The sequence below is a fragment of the Cynoglossus semilaevis genome, chromosome 2, assembly GCF_000523025.1.
Source record: "Cynoglossus semilaevis isolate Cse_v1.0 chromosome 2, Cse_v1.0, whole genome shotgun sequence".
In the NCBI taxonomy this organism is placed as follows: Eukaryota; Metazoa; Chordata; class Actinopteri; order Pleuronectiformes; family Cynoglossidae; genus Cynoglossus; species Cynoglossus semilaevis.
In genome coordinates, this window is record NC_024308.1 from 5163086 (window position 1) to 5180632 (window position 17547).

Here is a 17547-nt window from a genome sequence, read left to right on the forward strand (position 1 = left end):
TTACTGGTGATTTAAAAAACTTATATAGGCATTAAATGAAACTTCAACTAATTTCAGTTACATTTACGGTCAAAAGTTCTGACCATGTCCTGTGTAACCACCTCTGGTTGTGACCCAGTTTTTTTTTTGTTTGTTTGGTTTTTTTATTAAAACACTGATGTATAGTGTGTCTGTAAGAACGTTCCGTTCCCTCCTGAGGCCTAATGTTCAGTAAATGTCCTCCAGGGAGAAAAGAGAGCGGCAGATCATTTTTTGGGATTGTGGGAAAAAAAAAACACAAACAGCCCTCTGGAGTATTTCCTCTGTACTGAGGAACAGCTGGGAAAACTGCTCTGTGATGGAGTCTCTCCAATACAAACTCAACCATATATATACACATATACACTATATATAAATACACATATATATTGGCAAATATATACATGCATTTATATATAACATATGGGTGTAAATCTATATATGTGTCTATGTACTATAAATATATTTATATATGTATGTATTATATAAATACATGTATATATTTGCCAATATATATGTATATATATATAAAGATATGTGTGTATATATATATATATTTATACAAACAGCCCTCTGGAGTATTTCCTCTGTACTGAGGAACAGCTGGGAAAACTGCTCTGTGATGGAGTCTCTCCAATACAAACTCAACCATATATATACACATATACACTATATATAAATACACATATATATTGGCAAATATATACATGCATTTATATATGCATGTACATATGGGTGTATGGATGTACTATAAATATATTTATATATACATATAATATACTTATAAATACATGTATATATTTGCCAATATATATGTGTATTTATATATATTTCATATATATAAATACACATATATATTGGTATAAATACATACTGTGCTCTTGGAAAATTGCAATCTGGGTGTTCTTTGAAGACAAATGTCAGACAATGATGGAGGGAAAATGACCCAGACATGGGCCACAAATATATTCTTTCTACTTTACACAGTCGGTTCATTGTTTTTTAAACCGATCACTATATCTTTTTTTTTTTTTATGCAGCACCAGACGAACCTACCAGTGCATTTTTTTCTCTAAACCCTTTAAGGGCTGATATGTATCTGCTGCACTTCACATCCACCCTCACCCTCTCCCTCTCCCCCATCTTCTCTCTCATCTCACTCATCTCTCAATCATATCTGTCCACTCTCCCTCCTCTATGGCTAACCCTGTGCCCTGACCTCCTCGGGCCGGTCAGCTGCAGCTGTGACCGGCGGTCAGGAGGTTAAGGCAAAGGTTGAGTGTCACACCCACAGGGTCACAGTGATGCCTGGCTGTTGTGTTATCCCGTGAATGGAAGGTTCAGAGCTCCAGACGAGGTGGCGAGGCCCTGACGCCCTGACTCCTGCCTGAGCTTGCCCTTTCCCGAGCAAAGGTCAGCAGAGAGGGCCTGTCCTCTGCACTGCCCCCACAGCTCCAGGTCACCATCGCTATTGTTGTAATAGCTGCCATTAGAGCAGATGATACAATTATCGTTCCATTTTCTGCTCCTGCTCTCCCAGGTCTGTGCACAGGCTCCCAGTTCATCAAAGCTTTGGCTTTTCTCTTTCTGATGACATGACTGCCGTAACCTCAGGGTGACTTTTTATCAAAGGGGACAAAATGTCTGAGGTATAATTAGATCGAGCCGGGAATGAAGTTGTTCTGGCAGAAGCATTTAGTCGGTTGCCATCACTGCACAGTGGTCAGTGTGACGTCCTTGTTCGTAGGTTCATTCAATTATTCCTGTTATCTTGCTTTGTTGTAGAGGTCAATTATTTGAATCCGGTTTAGAATCAACTGCTTAATGTTGGTTCTTAAAAACTGGGTTGGGAGCAAAAAATGGGTCGTGATATGTTTTTGAGGGGGGTCGGTAAATAATTTTACTGCTCAAATACACAGAGGTGAAATGTTTTGACTTTAGGTTAACTGGCAGTTGTATTATTTGAAAAGGAATCTTCTACGACACACACACACACGTGGATGGGTCTCTGCTTCAGTGCTACGTCTGGCCATGAGTTTAAGGTAACTTGACCGGAAAAGTGTTAAAAATGAATCAATCATTTGAATAAAGGCCTTGTCTTAACGGCTGTGTGTTGAATAAATACAACCTCAGGTTAACCTTGACCCGACAGGCCGGCTCTGTAACTGGCCTAATCTAATCTCCCTCACGATAACGTCGTTGCAGCGACTGTGTGTATGTGATGAAATTTGCACTGATAAACGGTTCTGAAGCGTCATTAATGACCAGAGCGGATAACAAGTTAAACAAAGCTCTGGAGAACTCTGCCGTTTCATGTGAGACCCTCATAAAGACCAGCACAGTTCTTAGTACTTTTTGTGGGAACATCGGTTCCTGCACCGTGTGCAGCAGCGAATCTACGAGAAAGAGGCACAGAGCGTCTAATGGCCCGGGAACAATACTCAAAGCATTATTAAACAACGGCACAGGCTGTCAATCACAGTGGGGGTGGGGGCAACCACAGGCAGGCTCAAGGGGGAGGGGGGGAGGTCAGGGGAGGGTGTCTGTCTTGACCCTGGGGTTTTGGGTCATGTCATTTCTTCTGTGAATCCATTCCTCATTTTAATAAGTTGTTCCTGTGTTTTAGCTGCGTGGAGATCAGAGACCCCCCCTCCGTCCCCCTCCCCTCCGTCTCCCACCCCTCCCTCCCCCGTCCACTTCTTAAAGCCATTAGCTCACCTGTCACAAACACTCCATATCCGCTCCTCATCCCCTCCTCTTTAATTCTCCCTCTGTTCTCTGCTCTCTGCTGTGGGACGCTGTTGACCTGACACCGCTCTCTGTCTCTCTTGAGCCTTCTGACCCCCGCGCTGCCCACAGAGAGGTCAGGACCGCGGGCTGCCGCTGGCATGGAGAAGTCAGGAAGAGATTTGACCTCAATCAAACGGCCCATCACATCGGCTTTGTGCTCAGAGCCGCTGAAATAATGACAGCTCGGGACCGACCGACGGGACGACTCGGCTCTGCACCGTGAAACGTCTCTGTTGTCTGGTGAAACCGCACACATCCAATTAAGGCGATGTTCACACCTGAGATCCTATTACAGGATTTCTGGCTCTGGTTCTCAGTATTGGCAAAGGTTTTTTTTTTTTTGATTGATGTGTCAGCTGACAGGTGTCCTCCACTCAGTGAAGACCTCCAGAGTATTAACAGGTTCAACTTCTGTAATAGTATTGACATGCATGCCCATTACCTGAGTTTCCTTTATTGATAGGTAATAACTGCATTAGCATTTTTATCGACTAAAGAAAAATGTGTGTCGAAGGGTCAGATTATTTAGGTGCCGTTGGGATTAGGGTTGCAGGTGCAGATCTTTGTGGTATTCGAACTAATGAAAAAATATTTTCTTTTTTTCTGCAGCATTTACCTTTATTTTGAAGGATGAAGAACTTTCCTCCAGACGTTCCTTCAGCGCTTCACATGTAACTGTCAGACGGAGGAGAGGAGAAAAAAAAAAATCAGGATGTGATGTCAAATTCCACAGTGTTTACATACAGTACATGTCCATACCATTTACATGACAAATGTGGGTTACTGTTCAACTGCTGTTAGTCTAACATTTACATGATCTAAATAAAAAACTCAAATAAAAAGCATCAATCAAAGTGTGGTCTGAAGAATTCATCAGTTTACCATGACTGGACCTCAGCGTACAAACAAAGCTGCAGTAACCTCAGGGTTTGGAACAACTTTTCTTTGATGAGAAAGTTTTTAAGTGTAATTGTATTCATGTTTCTTTAGAGGGCAAAAAAAGGACTAATTTTACCTCGTGACTTTTTACAGCGGTCATTCAGCTACAGACTGTTGGACCGTGGACTGTGACTAATGACTTCTCTGGTCACCTGTTGTTTAGAGACACAACAAACAAACAGAAGGGACAACGTTCTCCTACATCTGCACTGAGAACTTCCATGTCAAACAAACAAACAAACAAACGTGTGTGCTCTGGCTGATGGTTTGTTAGGACTAACACCTCTGAAGTGTTAATCTACCCTGATGTGAGCCCCCTACAGGCCGTGGATGAAATACTAATGTCAGTGAACCCTCTAAACCATCTCCAGTCATGCAGAAGAACAACCTGACAGCTCTTCTTAACCTGGACCAAATTTGCTGTTATGGCTCTGTTGACCACGGACCAGATCAACGCCCTGACCAACAAATGCCCTGGTGGTCAGATAAGCTGGTCAGTTAGCTGTGTGCTAGATTACAGCAGTAAGATGTTCAGAGGAGGGAAGGTGGGGCGTGGCCCGGCCCTAATCCTGTTAGAGTATTTGAGACGTCTTCACTGAGCCGATTAGATCAGTTTTCTGACATCCTCGGTATCTCGGTCCACTAATAGGAAATGTCTGGCTGATAGACAGCAGAGGGCACATCAGGCAGCGGCAGATTGGACACAGATTTACAGGGGCTTTGAAGTCGGAGAGTTGGCGCTCGATCAAATTGTTGTGGCTGCACAAAGTGTTAGGTTAATGCTCTTTCTGAAAATGTCGGGACTTACTGATGATTAAATGCCAAGATGGAGATCTTCAGACCTGTTTATGGTCTGATAACAACAACCACCTGTGTTAGGGAGTCAAATTTAAAGTGTTGAACTTTAATAATAATTATATATATATATATATTAATGTAATCCTCCGTCTGAGGTGTCAACAAACTACTGTAGATTACTGTCAAGGGGCGTTAATGCCTTTGGTCGGAGGGTGTTGATGTAAACATAACCAGGAATGAACCTGTTATACTTCAGATTATAATGACCATGATTATATACCAGGTTTGGGAGATATTTTTGTGGCAAATATCAACACATTTGTCAATTTTAACAAAAACAAGATAAAATTTGACTCTTTTTCAGTTCAGTTCACTCGTCTAGAAAATGTTCCTTCTTCATTTTAGTGTCAGATGTTCAATGAGCAGTTAAAATGTTTTTAATTGAAATCACTGTGGGTTTGTCAGTAGGAGGCAACTATGAAATACAGTGACTTCTCCAAACCTTCAGTAAAGCAATGGGACAGGCTCTGTAATGTTGTAGGGCTGCATTTTAGCTTAAATTTTTATATATATTTTTTTTATTTTACACTGGAAAAAGCAAAATAACAACGATAAACATGTTTATAAAAAATAAAAGATGCTAAACCTAAATTGAGAAAATACTTTTCTGCAAATTTCCCAAGTGAATTGATCTGATCTTTGACACAAGACAGAGTTGAAAAAAAGAAAAGTTTTCACGTCACTCTACGTCTGTAGGAGTGTGAATGAGCAGCTGGTTAAGTTCTGTGGACGGAAAAGAATAAAAGTGTGAAAAAGAGAAAATCTGTGGAGTGTCAGTGAAGACACAGGCCTTTTTTCTGCCTCATTTATTGTTTTCTAACCTCCACAGCCAACACATGGGAGGAAAGGCTTCACTGTCACTACAGTTAATACTTCTATTGACTGGTCCACAGACAATGGCCTGATACTGTGTTCACAGGAAACACTGGACCGCTGATTTGAATGACAACAAAAACACAGCAAATGGGAAGTTTCCCACCATCTCCAGCAGGTCCTGGTGGAGAGGAGGGCAGATATTGATTGGACGCTGCTTGTTGCTCTGGAGTCACCACAGCAGATGTTTTTCTTTGGCAGGTTCCCCGGCTCTGTTTATTTTAAATTGCTCCGTCATTCGTTGGAGGTCAAAGGCCTGAGGAGGCCGTGTGTGAGAAGGTGGGAGAGGGAGAGGAGGCCAGCAGGGGAAGATGATTTTTGCGTTGCGTTCTGGGTCAAAGGTCAGTGGGGCTAATGAGGAAGGAGCAGGGAGTCATGCGCTCCTGCCGGTTCATGCAGTTACTCCTCAGAGTTAAAGTTTAACCCCAGTTACTGAATTCCTCTGCACTTATTAACTAACACTGCTAACATACACATCCTCTGGATCCTATGCCGCGTTTCCAGAAAACTGATTCGACATTACCTCACACTGATGTCGAACCCGGGGGACGTGCAAAAATAAAAATAAAAAAAGGGAATATTTATACACATGTAACATCAGGCAGAAATAGCTCAAATCTCGATGAGAAACTTCTGACTCATCGACTGGTTAATGAAATGAGTCACTGAGGTTTAATGTTTAAAAATAATTTTTCTGTAGTTTTGTTTTTTTTACAGTTTCCCCAGGCAACTAAGGTTTGCAGTCACAGAGCTGCAGTCATTTCTTGTTTCTGTCTTCAGTATTTTCACACCAGTGGTTATTTGGTGTTAATTTCACAAATTCCACTCATTAAATAATAAAAATATATGATAAGAAATCCAAAAGACTCGCTGTGCCACTGTTTATCGCCTTTCTTCTACACCACATTATTTACATGACCTGGAATTGAACTTTTTGACAACTTGACTAAACCTATATACATTGACTAAACCTATATACTCTAAAACTAACACGACTCATCACATGATTTCTTATCAGGGACACGTGAGAGCACATGTCTAAACACAGAGGACGGAAACACTGTCGTCAGTCGTCATGTGTTTTAAATATTTCAGGCCCGATTTTGGATGTGGGTCAATCGCTTCACACGTGTAGAGAGAGCTGGTAAAAGTCTAGAGTTAGCCAAAGATGCTAACAGTCAGCTATTTGTTGGAAACTGAATTATAGCAAAATGAATGTAACAAATGGCAAAGGTTCAAAAAAGGTCAGAACCTTTTTTTATTAGCTAAATGACAGCTCAAAAAAACAAACAAACAAACAAGCAAAACCAGCCCAAGTATGCCTAAGGCAGGGCAAAAGGTCAGACAAAAAATGCTAAAAGTTAGCAACTTTATCTGAAAACAGCTGCTGGGTATAACTGAAATTAGCAAATTTGACACAGTTGTGCCTAGAAATATACAAATATTTACAAATATTACAAATATAGACCTTGAAATGTATTTATTTCTAATATATATATATATAGATATAGGATTATATTTTGAACTCCATTCATAGACTACGGCAGCACGTGGATGGTAAATAGGTTCATGTTCAGGTCTCTGTGTAAACACTGTAAACATGCAAAGTTCAGGTGAGTAAACATAAGGTTAATCTGCTTCACTGTGCTAAAAAACTCTGCCACAGTCGACTTCACGCTGAGAGCAGCTGCATTCCTGACCTCCAGTTCAAAGAGCACACAAGAGAAACACACACACACACACACACACAGAGCTTCTTGCAGATAGGTTAGGCATATTTGTACAAGGACACATGCTCTGTCACGAAGAACAAAAACAGACAGTCAGTTTTCAGCTGCTGCAGCTCTAACATGAATGTTCCTGTTCTGACCTCAGTGCAGAAATACAGAAAAAAAAGATTCATAAAGAAACAAGACAGGATGTTCAATGATTATCCCTGATTTAAATCAAATTAACATCTGACACGGTCAAATTGGTGTGTTTTGCCATCCTTAAGAATAAAAAGCCAAATTTGTAATTTTTTTTATCACAAAATCAATCTGGACTGGTGGCCACGTGAAGCAGAAGAATCAAAGAAACTCTGGTAGAAAATAAGTCTTTTAACTTCACTTCTAATACATGTTTACATATAAAATTCCGTGACCATTTGAGACTGAAGTGACATCACAGCCAACCTGTGGCTGTGATGTCACTTCAGTGTCTTCAGCAGCTCTGCTCTCCATCACTGGTCAGCAGGACAGTTTACTAAATAACAAATCAATCAGCTGATTGCTAGAAACCAATAACTCCAGAACCAGACACTGTATGTTTACTGATGCTTTGTTCCAACTGTACTGATGGAATAATCTGAGATCCAAGATGGAGGTGGGATGTGATTTTAAACAAAAGGAGACATCCGGAACATTATATTTGCCATCCTTAAAGACTTGGATCTCTGAAGAAACGGTCAAGTTACTACTTCACGAGAAAACACTGCTCCACAGGGTCTGACTTCTACAAATACACACAGAGACCGGCTTAAAGAAAAACACTAATTCAACTTACAGCAGCTTAGCTCGGCCTTTGATAACCTCTTAACCAAACAAAAGGCCTATCCATGCACAACGAGTCTAGCTGTGACGGATGGAGGCCAACGTTGCCTCATGTGCAGCAAGTAAAAAGGCCGGAGTTAACCTCACTGCTTCAACTGGTGTAACGTTTCTGCCAAACCTCCTTTTTTAATCAAGTGTGAGATATGTGAAAATATTTTTCAGAGACAGTGCATCCTTTCAAACAAAGTCCCTGGGACAAACTGTTTTGTCACTGGGCAGGAATTCCTGTGAAACCATGTGATGAGCAAACACTTTTTGGTACACAGAGGTTCCTTCAGGCATGCATGCCTGTGAGCAGCAGTGAATTCCTCCTCTGTCTCTCTCTCTCTCTCACTCTCTCTCTCTCTCTCTCTCTCCCCCTCTGCCTTTTGTGAAGGCTGTTATTGGAAACCTTGGTGGCAGGCTGATTGTTTATTTTGTCCTCCCTTCTTTCTGTGAAGACCTTCACATGACAGCACTGCCGGTGGAACAGACAAATCAGGACAGAAAGTTGGCCCGGCGGCAAATATAGAAGATGTTTCTCCAGTGTAGTACTTTCCAAAACACTTTTAAATTTAAAGCATTTGCTAGAACTTACTGCCACTTTATTGTGTATTGTTAATTTTCTAATCCCAGCTCTTACTGTTTGTTTTACTCTGACACTGCTGTTGTAACACCTGGATTTCTCCAGGTGTGGAATTATTAACGTCGTGTCTTATTCTAGTGGTAAAATCTATTGTCAAAGGAACACCTTAAAGGAGTTGTAGGTTTAAATTAAATCAACAAAACAACTATAAAAAACTACAAAAAACATCATCTGATTAACTTTAAACTGAAAATTTATATTAACCAAGAGAATTTTTTTTAACTGAAAATTTATATTAACCAAGAGAAATATTTATTCTGCAGAGAAGGTTGAACTTCATGAACAGTGAAGCAGAGGCAGCAGCTCCAGAGTTAACAGCTGAGCCACATCAAAGCAGACTCCTCACTCGACACTATGAGTATTTTAAGTATAAGTTATTATAACTGGTGTCATGAACTGTACGCCTCACTTTAGTATTTTGCACAGAATAACATCTGTCATTGTGTCGCTGAAAGCTCAGAAGAGTTCCAATAAAGAGACTTTAGATTCCTAATAAATGCCTGTGCATCAGTGTTAACTCCACTGTGTTGATCTACTGCTACAGAGAGCAAGTGAGTGAGTCACAAATCATCCTTTCAAAGACCAATCCTGCGGCCAATGAATTTATACAGCCCGCTAACTAAGAGCTAACTAACCCGCTAACTCACAGCGCTACTTTTCAGACTGGCTTTGCTGATGTCGAAAGTTGTTTATAGTTAACAAATAGAGGTGAAAACGACCTTTTGTTTGCGTCTGCTACTCCTACGTAAACACATAGGTGTACTGATTATCTTTGTCCTACTAGTCCAACAACTTTATGGTACTCAGATGTGGACGCAGAATCGCGAGCGGCTCCACTCAGGGCCCAGCAGTCGGCCCGGGACCTTTGGCATCCTTCACACTGACCTATGAGTGTGTGCAGCAGGTGTGAAAAGGAGCCGTTGGCGTATCATGTAACCCTTTGACAAGTTGCTCAACAACAGCAGGCCCTCCCTGTTATTATTGGGTCAACAAAGTCGGAGGAAGTCTAAGGGATTAGAGCTGAGTGGAGAACATGAGCGTGAGCACCGTGCGTTCTCTGTAGAAAGTCGGGCAGAAGCCGCCACCTCTCTTTGTCTGATGGCTGTGTCGAGGTTAACTACCCCTTTGCTCCCGGGCAGGCCTGAGGTCAGGGGGTAAAACAGGCGAGCAGTCAGGCATTCTTTCTCTGCGTGTGTGTGTGTGTGTGTGTGTGTGTGTGTGTGTGGTTGCAACCCCGCTCTCTGCTCTTTGACTCCTCTGGCCTTATAAGGGATCCAGTGTCATGGCAACGGCAGGGCTTGAATAGCAGTGTCAAATCCCTGAGCACACAGACACGGCTCACTCTCTCTAAAGGAGGGAAGGAGGCAGAGAGACACAGAGACGCAGGGAGAGAAGATCTGGAGGAGCTCAGAGGAGCAGTGGATCTGAGGACTGCTCTCCACAGCACCGTCGCTCTTTGACTGAAAAGGCCTATGTCCGTGTTTCTCCGGCTCTTGTTTGACTAATTTATTCCTGCGGGGGCCCCGTAGAAAGAACGGGGAGAAAAAAAAGGACAAGCAGAGTAGTAAAGAGTGCAACACTACACCGTGACTCGCTGACAGGGAATGCAGAAAAGGTTCTGGCCTCTGGTTGTAACTGCTGGACGGACAAGCACTGACAAAGCAGCAGAGCAACAGTCTGACAGACGACTGTGGCTGAGCAGAGTGGTGAACTCTTGTGTTTGTTGTGGCTTGTTTTCTTTTTTTTTTCTGTGACACTTGAGACACTGTGACATCACTCACTGAGGAGTTTGGAAAAACCACAACAAAACAGAATTTTTATCCCAGACAACAGAAAAGAAGAGTTTCTGAAGAAACTAGATTTTTCTCGGACGGCACAAAATCTGGGACCATCGTCTTCGTCGTTTTTGGAGCACAAAAGTGTTGCTGAGCCCAAAAATATCAGGGTCAAAGCAGAAGTTGCACTCTGGTCAGCTCTTCTTCCAAGTTCAGGACAACATCTTTTTTTAAAGCTCTGACTGGAAATGTGTGACAGCTTTTGAAAGCTCTTCTCTTCAGCACTTTTTGTCTTGAGTTTTGACAAGTCGAGAGTTGGTCCGGACTAGACGCGTCTCAGATGAGCAGATAACACATCAGAGCAGCAGGAACTGGTTGAACTCGTTCATATGTTGGAGGAGAGGGCAGGGCAGTTTAACCCTGCCTGGAGCTGAAGAGGAGCTGGCTTTTATTTCTCCTCCTCACTCTACACTCTGGTTGTGCTTCTGGGAGAAAGTCATGCACTGAGAAGACTGAGGAGGTCTGACCTTCTTTTTATTTTCCTTCGCAGAGTGACTCTTGTTTTGTCCCTCACCGCTATGCTCACAGATAGGTGAGGTGGTTGTATTTTTTTTTTGCTCCAGAGCGGGAGAGAGAGAAAGTGAGAGGGGAGAGGGAGTAATTTATTGTTTCCTGTGAAAAGAGCAAAGGCTGCACCCTTTTCTCCTGCCTGAACTCTGAACCACCAAATGTGTGTCTGAAGTTTTCTCAGAGCTCGGCAGCCATTGATCAGAGGTCAGAGTAGAAAACAGGGGGGGTTAAAGACGGGAACAGAGAGCAGAGGGATTAAAGTGAGGGAGAAAACTGCTCCAGGAAAGACCTCGGGGTCAGAACAATACGACAACAGGGGAGAAAGGTCAACGCAGAGGAACCTGGGACAACTTTTCATCGCTTTTCAGGGGCAAGCCTGCTTTTAATTATAAACCTGGAACCACTGTCTCTGAGGCTAAGCACTGTTCTTGGGCTGTAGGAGTAGCTGGGTAGCCGGGGAACAGGGAGGGTCTGTGTATGATCAACACACAGGACCGCACGTCCCAGAGAATATGGCCATGGTGAGCGGGGGATGGGGCAACCCCAACGGGGACACTAACGGACTGGGGGAGAAGGCTTACCTGAAGAGGGAGGACGAGGATGGATCGCCCCAGGCTGGCAGCAGCGACGTGGATGTGGGGGACGAGGACAAGACCTGCGTGGTGGACTGCGTGGTGTGTGGGGACAAGTCCAGTGGGAAGCACTACGGTGTCTTCACCTGCGAGGGCTGCAAGAGCTTCTTCAAGAGGAGCATCAGACGAAACCTCACCTACTCCTGCAGGTAGGGCCTGACGGGACAGTGATGGACAAGTCTTATCATCACATGTATATTTTACTTTAGTTGAGACATTTTTGACCTATTTTGGTCACAATAAATAGTCTTTAGTTTCTGATATGACAATATTTTGCTGCACCTTTTTGTGGCTTCAAAACTCACAAGACACTGACTTTTGGAAATTATAAATGCATTTATCTAAATTTATTTCATGACTAGGATTTGTATTTTTATGTCTTTTAGATTAAATAAAAAATATTTTTCTGACTTCTACACCAAAAATAATAACTCTTGGATTAAGTTAAAAAATAAAATATTAAAAAAGACAAAACATCTTTGAAAAAAAAGTTCTAACTCCTGAAAAATAACATTAATCACAGTTTTTTTTTAACACTTCAAGATGACAAAATTTCAACATTCTGTTATTTTTTTTAAATAAATATTAATTTTCTATTTATTCCTTTAAATTGGAAAATTCTAATGAAAAACTACATTTATATAAATCGGTAGACCGCCTTCTTTATGCAGCTTACATGTATTCCGGCAATTTATAAAGAGAGTTTTTGAGGGTATGAAAGAGTGACAGCATTTATATTCATGGAGGAAAAAAAAAAGATTTGTTTCTCAGAACACCTTGAATGTGTCTGACAAACAGTCTAAGTCGCAGTAAAGAAATGAAAGGCCTGAAGGTCGGTCATGTGAGGATGGATTGCCTCAGAAGGTCAACATTCCCATTACTCCCTTCACTAGAGGAACACAACATCAACATCACCGCCCACTCCTCGGCTCTAACACACCAAACCCCAAACAATACACTGCTGTTACTTCTTCCCCGTTGAAATGCTCCCACTCTGAAGGAGAGGTTCCTGTGTGGACCGAGCGTCACGGCACGGAGTGAACACAGCCTTGTCTGAAATGTTGGCCGACCTCGTCCTGCTGTAAATGACAACACCAGGGTGTGTAGGGCTGATGATTTACAAAGGTCACAGCCTTGATAGCTTTTCAGCTTACACACTTATCACATGGGTCAAAGGGGGGTTTATATTCATGGAGGGGAGAGAGGGGAGGGAGGGAGAGAGGGGTTGACATTGTTTTCACAAATATTTCAAGCCCTTCAAGCACTTTCAGCAAGGTTTAACATAAACATGTTGTATTTCCTGCTTTCTTCGTGCAGATCCAATCGAGAATGTCAAATCGACCAACATCACCGCAACCAGTGCCAGTACTGTCGGCTAAAGAAGTGTTTCCGCGTTGGGATGCGCAAAGAAGGTACCAAAACTTTGTCAGTTGCATCTACAGCAGGGAAAAGTGATTACTGTGTGCTAACTTCTCTCATCAGCTTTGAAATGTAATATAACTTTATCGACGTCTTTAGAGACGTCTCTGGTTTTAGAGAGCTTTTCTTCTGTGGGTTTTTGCTATGGCTTCAGTTTTAAAGCCCACACTTTTACCGTTTGGGTTTCCTCTCAGCGCTCTCTCACCACTAATGGCACTTCCTTCTGTAACAGGCTAAAGTTTTCAGAGTAAAAGGGCTCTAAATAAACCACTGTCTACTGCCCGACCCGCACAACAACCACAAAATTGCCTCGGGATGGAAGAAAATGCCCCCCAGTGGTGGGAGAAATATTGAATTTCTGTAGTGGAGCTGTCAACCACTCCTACATGGTCAACTCTGATCAACAGACTTCCCTTTTTTTCTGAGAGAAAATTCAAAATCAATATTCACATTAAATGACATAAGAGTGGCTGTGGGAAGAGAGGCAGACCAGACAACTTTTAACCATAGGGTTGTGGGTTCAATTCCAGACAGCAACACAAGGATCGACAGTATAGAGCACACAAAGTGACCATGGAAGCGAAAGAGTTATTCATATTACCGTATATTCAACCTAAAACATATTTTTTGCATGTTTCTTTTGCAATTATGTATGTTTTTGTTTAGTCAAAAATACGGCACTCTTTATGGCAACATACCTGTTTTTGTCTGGCAGAGGGTGCTGTAAACTTTTTTGATAAAACAGCTCGACAAAGTCACAACTTAACAAATTTAAATCTAAAACCTGAAGAAAAAAAATCCTTCTTCCACCCTAACAAAAAAACATTTATGCTTGAAGATGGCTTAAATAAAAATTTTATAAAGAAAATGTTTTGACCTTGAAAGTCAAATCAAAATTCAGTGTCCAGTTTGGAGTTTTATGAATTATTTAATTCCAATATAAAATAATTAGAGATATGTAAAAACATTTAAACTGGATTCTAGGATTCCATCATTTTTGACTTGACATTTCATGAGTTTGCAGCCAAAGTAACTGCTCTGGTCATGCAGGCTCTGTCTGGTTGTTATTAATGTAACAAAACAGGACAGGGAAGTTGGCAGGGCTTTCACCTCTGGACAGGCCTGGAAAATCATTACAGGCAATCAATATTGCATTGCACTTGTAACAACACTCTGAGTCTTTAGCTCCACAACACTTGCTCGGTCAGACCCTAATCCTTCTTACACATTCATGACAAGACAATACTGGGGGGGAGATGGGGGGGGGGCGTAAACAACAGTCAAGTTTGTGTTAACTGACGTATTTTGTTCTGTTTAAGACGACAGCGACTAAATGTACAGTTGGTGTCATAAACAATCTCAGAGCCAAAGAGTGTTTTTGGGATGTTTGGAGTCACCGCCAGAATATTTGACCATGTCTGAGTAAAATAAGATTAAAATTCTATGAACTAACTCATATTATTTAAATCACTTTAAGGCACTCCTGTGTTTTCTTGGGCAGAAAGTCCACCCCCTCCACCTGACATTCACCAGCTACTGATTTAAGCACAATATTTACATTGTCAACTACAGAGTGTTTTCACCCTGGTGCAGCTGTTGTGCTTCAGGGTCACAAAAAAACGCCTGAATAATGTCACAGAAAAACAGACGGATGTTTTCACTGTTGGTAGAAACCCCCGGCGCTGACTTCACCTGGTGAAAACACAGCCGCGGTGACGCACGGTCAAGTGACAAAAGTTGGAAATTGTTTAATTCCCAACATGATAGACTCCCAGTAGGAATCTTGTTTGACCCGGTTTACTTATGTCCACAACAGGAACTAATCTGTCATTATCACATCATAAAATCTCAGTGTTTTATTTTACAGCCAGCGTTAGCGTGGCGTCTGTTGACAGTGACGTCTGTAATTGTATTCTGGCAGAATGGAGCCGGTCTTGTGTTTCACTCTGTGTCAGTGGATACCACACGCTCAGTGACACCTAATGTGTGCACAGAGGTGACAGAGTGTCCCAGGTTAAATTTGGCCTGGTTATTAATGAACCATGCTGACCACTGCCATGACGCCGTGTTTCCACATTACCTAGATTTGTCGGCTTCACCTTTGACCTTGTTTGAACTGAATAGAATCTTAAAACCTTGGTTGTGAAATTTAAAGTCCTACATTTCCAAAACTTCAATTCACTGAGGAGTGGTTACATCTTGTTAATGATGAGGAACTGTGGGGAAATTCAACAATACGCCAGCTAATAACTTAAATAATGTGCCAGGTTTTATTGAATTAAAATACATATAAAACCTTATGATCTCTTGGTCTCTTACATGTTTTAAGAGACCAGGACTCGTGACTTGGCAAAGACCAGGGCAAATGTGAGGGAAAGTACCAGGGTGTTAAGGATCGTTCAGTAACTTCAGGAACATTCTGGAGCGTGACTTTTCATGACTTGAACTTTAAAATAAACTAGGACTAAACCTGATATTCATGTCAAGGACTTGACACCACAGGAACAGGGGTCAACATGGGATTTTTTTCTGTTTGTTTGTTTTTTTATTTGACTCTTAAATCTACTTGGACTTAGAGTCAGACACAGTTTGTACTCAGTTCCTTCCTACCTGACTTGGACCTTTAACAATGAGAACTTGGCACAGACAGGACTTGGACTGAACACTGCAGACTCAAATTCAACACTGCCTTCAGGTGTCACTAAACCTGTCCTGACCTGTTTCTTCCATCACCTCAGCAAATGTCCAGACCCTCTCCACGTCCTCTCTGTAACCTTGTCTCTAAATGTGTCAACCCTAGCTCTGCCTTCATCATTTCTACTCCTATCCATTCTATTTACTAATTTTGAAAACTTTGACATCTTCTGCTCAGTGGGATTTTCTACACCAGACATTAACGTTCTTACTTCTGTTCCGGCAGCCGTCCAGAGGGGTCGAGTACCTCCAACTCACTCGGGCATCAGTCCAAGCTCACTGGCAGGTGTTCCTGGAGGAGCGGGACCGGGTCACATCGGGCTGGATTACTTCAACGGGCAGCCGGTTTCCGATCTCATCTCTCAGCTCCTGCGGGCAGAGCCCTACCCCAGCAGCCGCTACGGTCCGCACTACAGCCAGGGACAGATGCAGGCATCTGTGAGCGGAGCATCTGTCATGGGCATCGACAGCATCTGTGAACTGGCAGCTCGACTTCTCTTCAGCACCATTGAATGGGCCAGAAACATCCCATACTTCCCAGAACTGCCGGTGTCAGAACAGGTCTGTGTTAGGAATGGTTTCAGGAAATAAAGTTCAAGTCACTGCAACCAAAAAGTATCAATGTTAGTCATGGGCATCGACAGCATCTGTGAACTGGCAGCTCGACTTCTCTTCAGCACCATTGAATGGGCCAGAAACATCCCATACTTCCCAGAACTGCCGGTGTCTGAACAGGTCTGTGTTAGGAATGGATTCAGGAAATAAAGTTTAAGTCACTGCAACCAAAAAGTACCAATGTTAAAATTTCACAAAAAGCATCAAACTAATTGACTAATACCTTTCATTTCTCCAGGTGGCGCTGCTGAGGCTGAGCTGGAGCGAACTCTTCATCCTGAACGCTGCTCAGTCTGCTCTGCCTCTGCACATGGCTCCTCTGTTGGCAGCTGCCGGTTTCCACTCGTCCCCGATGTCCGCAGAACGTGTAGTGTCCTTCATGGACCAGGTCCGGGTCTTCCAGGACCAGGTGGACAAGTTGAACAGGCTGCAGGTGGATTCAGCCGAGTACAGTTGCCTGAAAGCCATAGCACTGTTCTCACCAGGTGAGTTTTTGATCACTGAAATGGTCGTGAAAGTAAACTAATTAATAATGCAATAATTTGTGTGAATGTTTTCAAAAAACATACTCATAATCAGAGAACATTTATATCATAATATTTACTAGGACTGTATGCAGTATTCTTCATGTACGATGATCATACTTATAATTTAAGGATTCTATTTAAACTGAGACAATGCAGTTTAGCAAGAACATAACATGACTTAACAAAACATAGTTTCAATAAAAACATAAATTGTGCTCCAAGAGTTAAAACTGAAATTTAAATGATCAGATATTTGTATTTTAATTTGTATAGTATTTTAATAGACCCATTGGGTCCATTACCCAAATATTAACTAACTAATTAAATAACACACAATATTTCTAGGTGACAAAGTGAAGCAGTTAAAAACATGAAAATAAATTAGAAATATTAACTCAAATATAAGTTAAAATAGAAATATTAAATAATTAGAACTCCCTCTCTCCCTGTTCTTACAGATGCCTGTGGTCTGACTGACCCAGCCCATGTGGAGTCCCTGCAGGAGAAGGCCCAGGTGGCACTGACGGAGTACGAGAGGATGCAGTACCCGAACCAGCCACAGCGCTTCGGCCGCTTACTGCTGCGTCTCCCTGCTCTGCGGGCTGTCCCAGCCCACCTCAT

At 42.1% G+C, this 17547-nt stretch overlaps 1 protein-coding gene across 1 annotated transcript in view; it reads left to right on the forward strand.

Moving 5' to 3' along the window:
- The first annotated feature begins 9950 nt into the window (after window positions 1–9950).
- nr2f6b (nuclear receptor subfamily 2, group F, member 6b) overlaps window positions 9951–17547 on the forward strand; it is a 13169-nt gene continuing 5572 nt past the window's right edge. Inside the window, exons 1-4 of the mRNA XM_008332532.3 lie at window positions 9951–11820; window positions 12989–13083; window positions 16011–16345; window positions 16638–16884. Of these exons, the coding sequence (XP_008330754.1) occupies window positions 11552–11820; window positions 12989–13083; window positions 16011–16345; window positions 16638–16884 (946 nt within the window). The 5' untranslated portion in view covers window positions 9951–11551. The remainder of the gene's footprint in view (window positions 11821–12988; window positions 13084–16010; window positions 16346–16637; window positions 16885–17547) is intronic.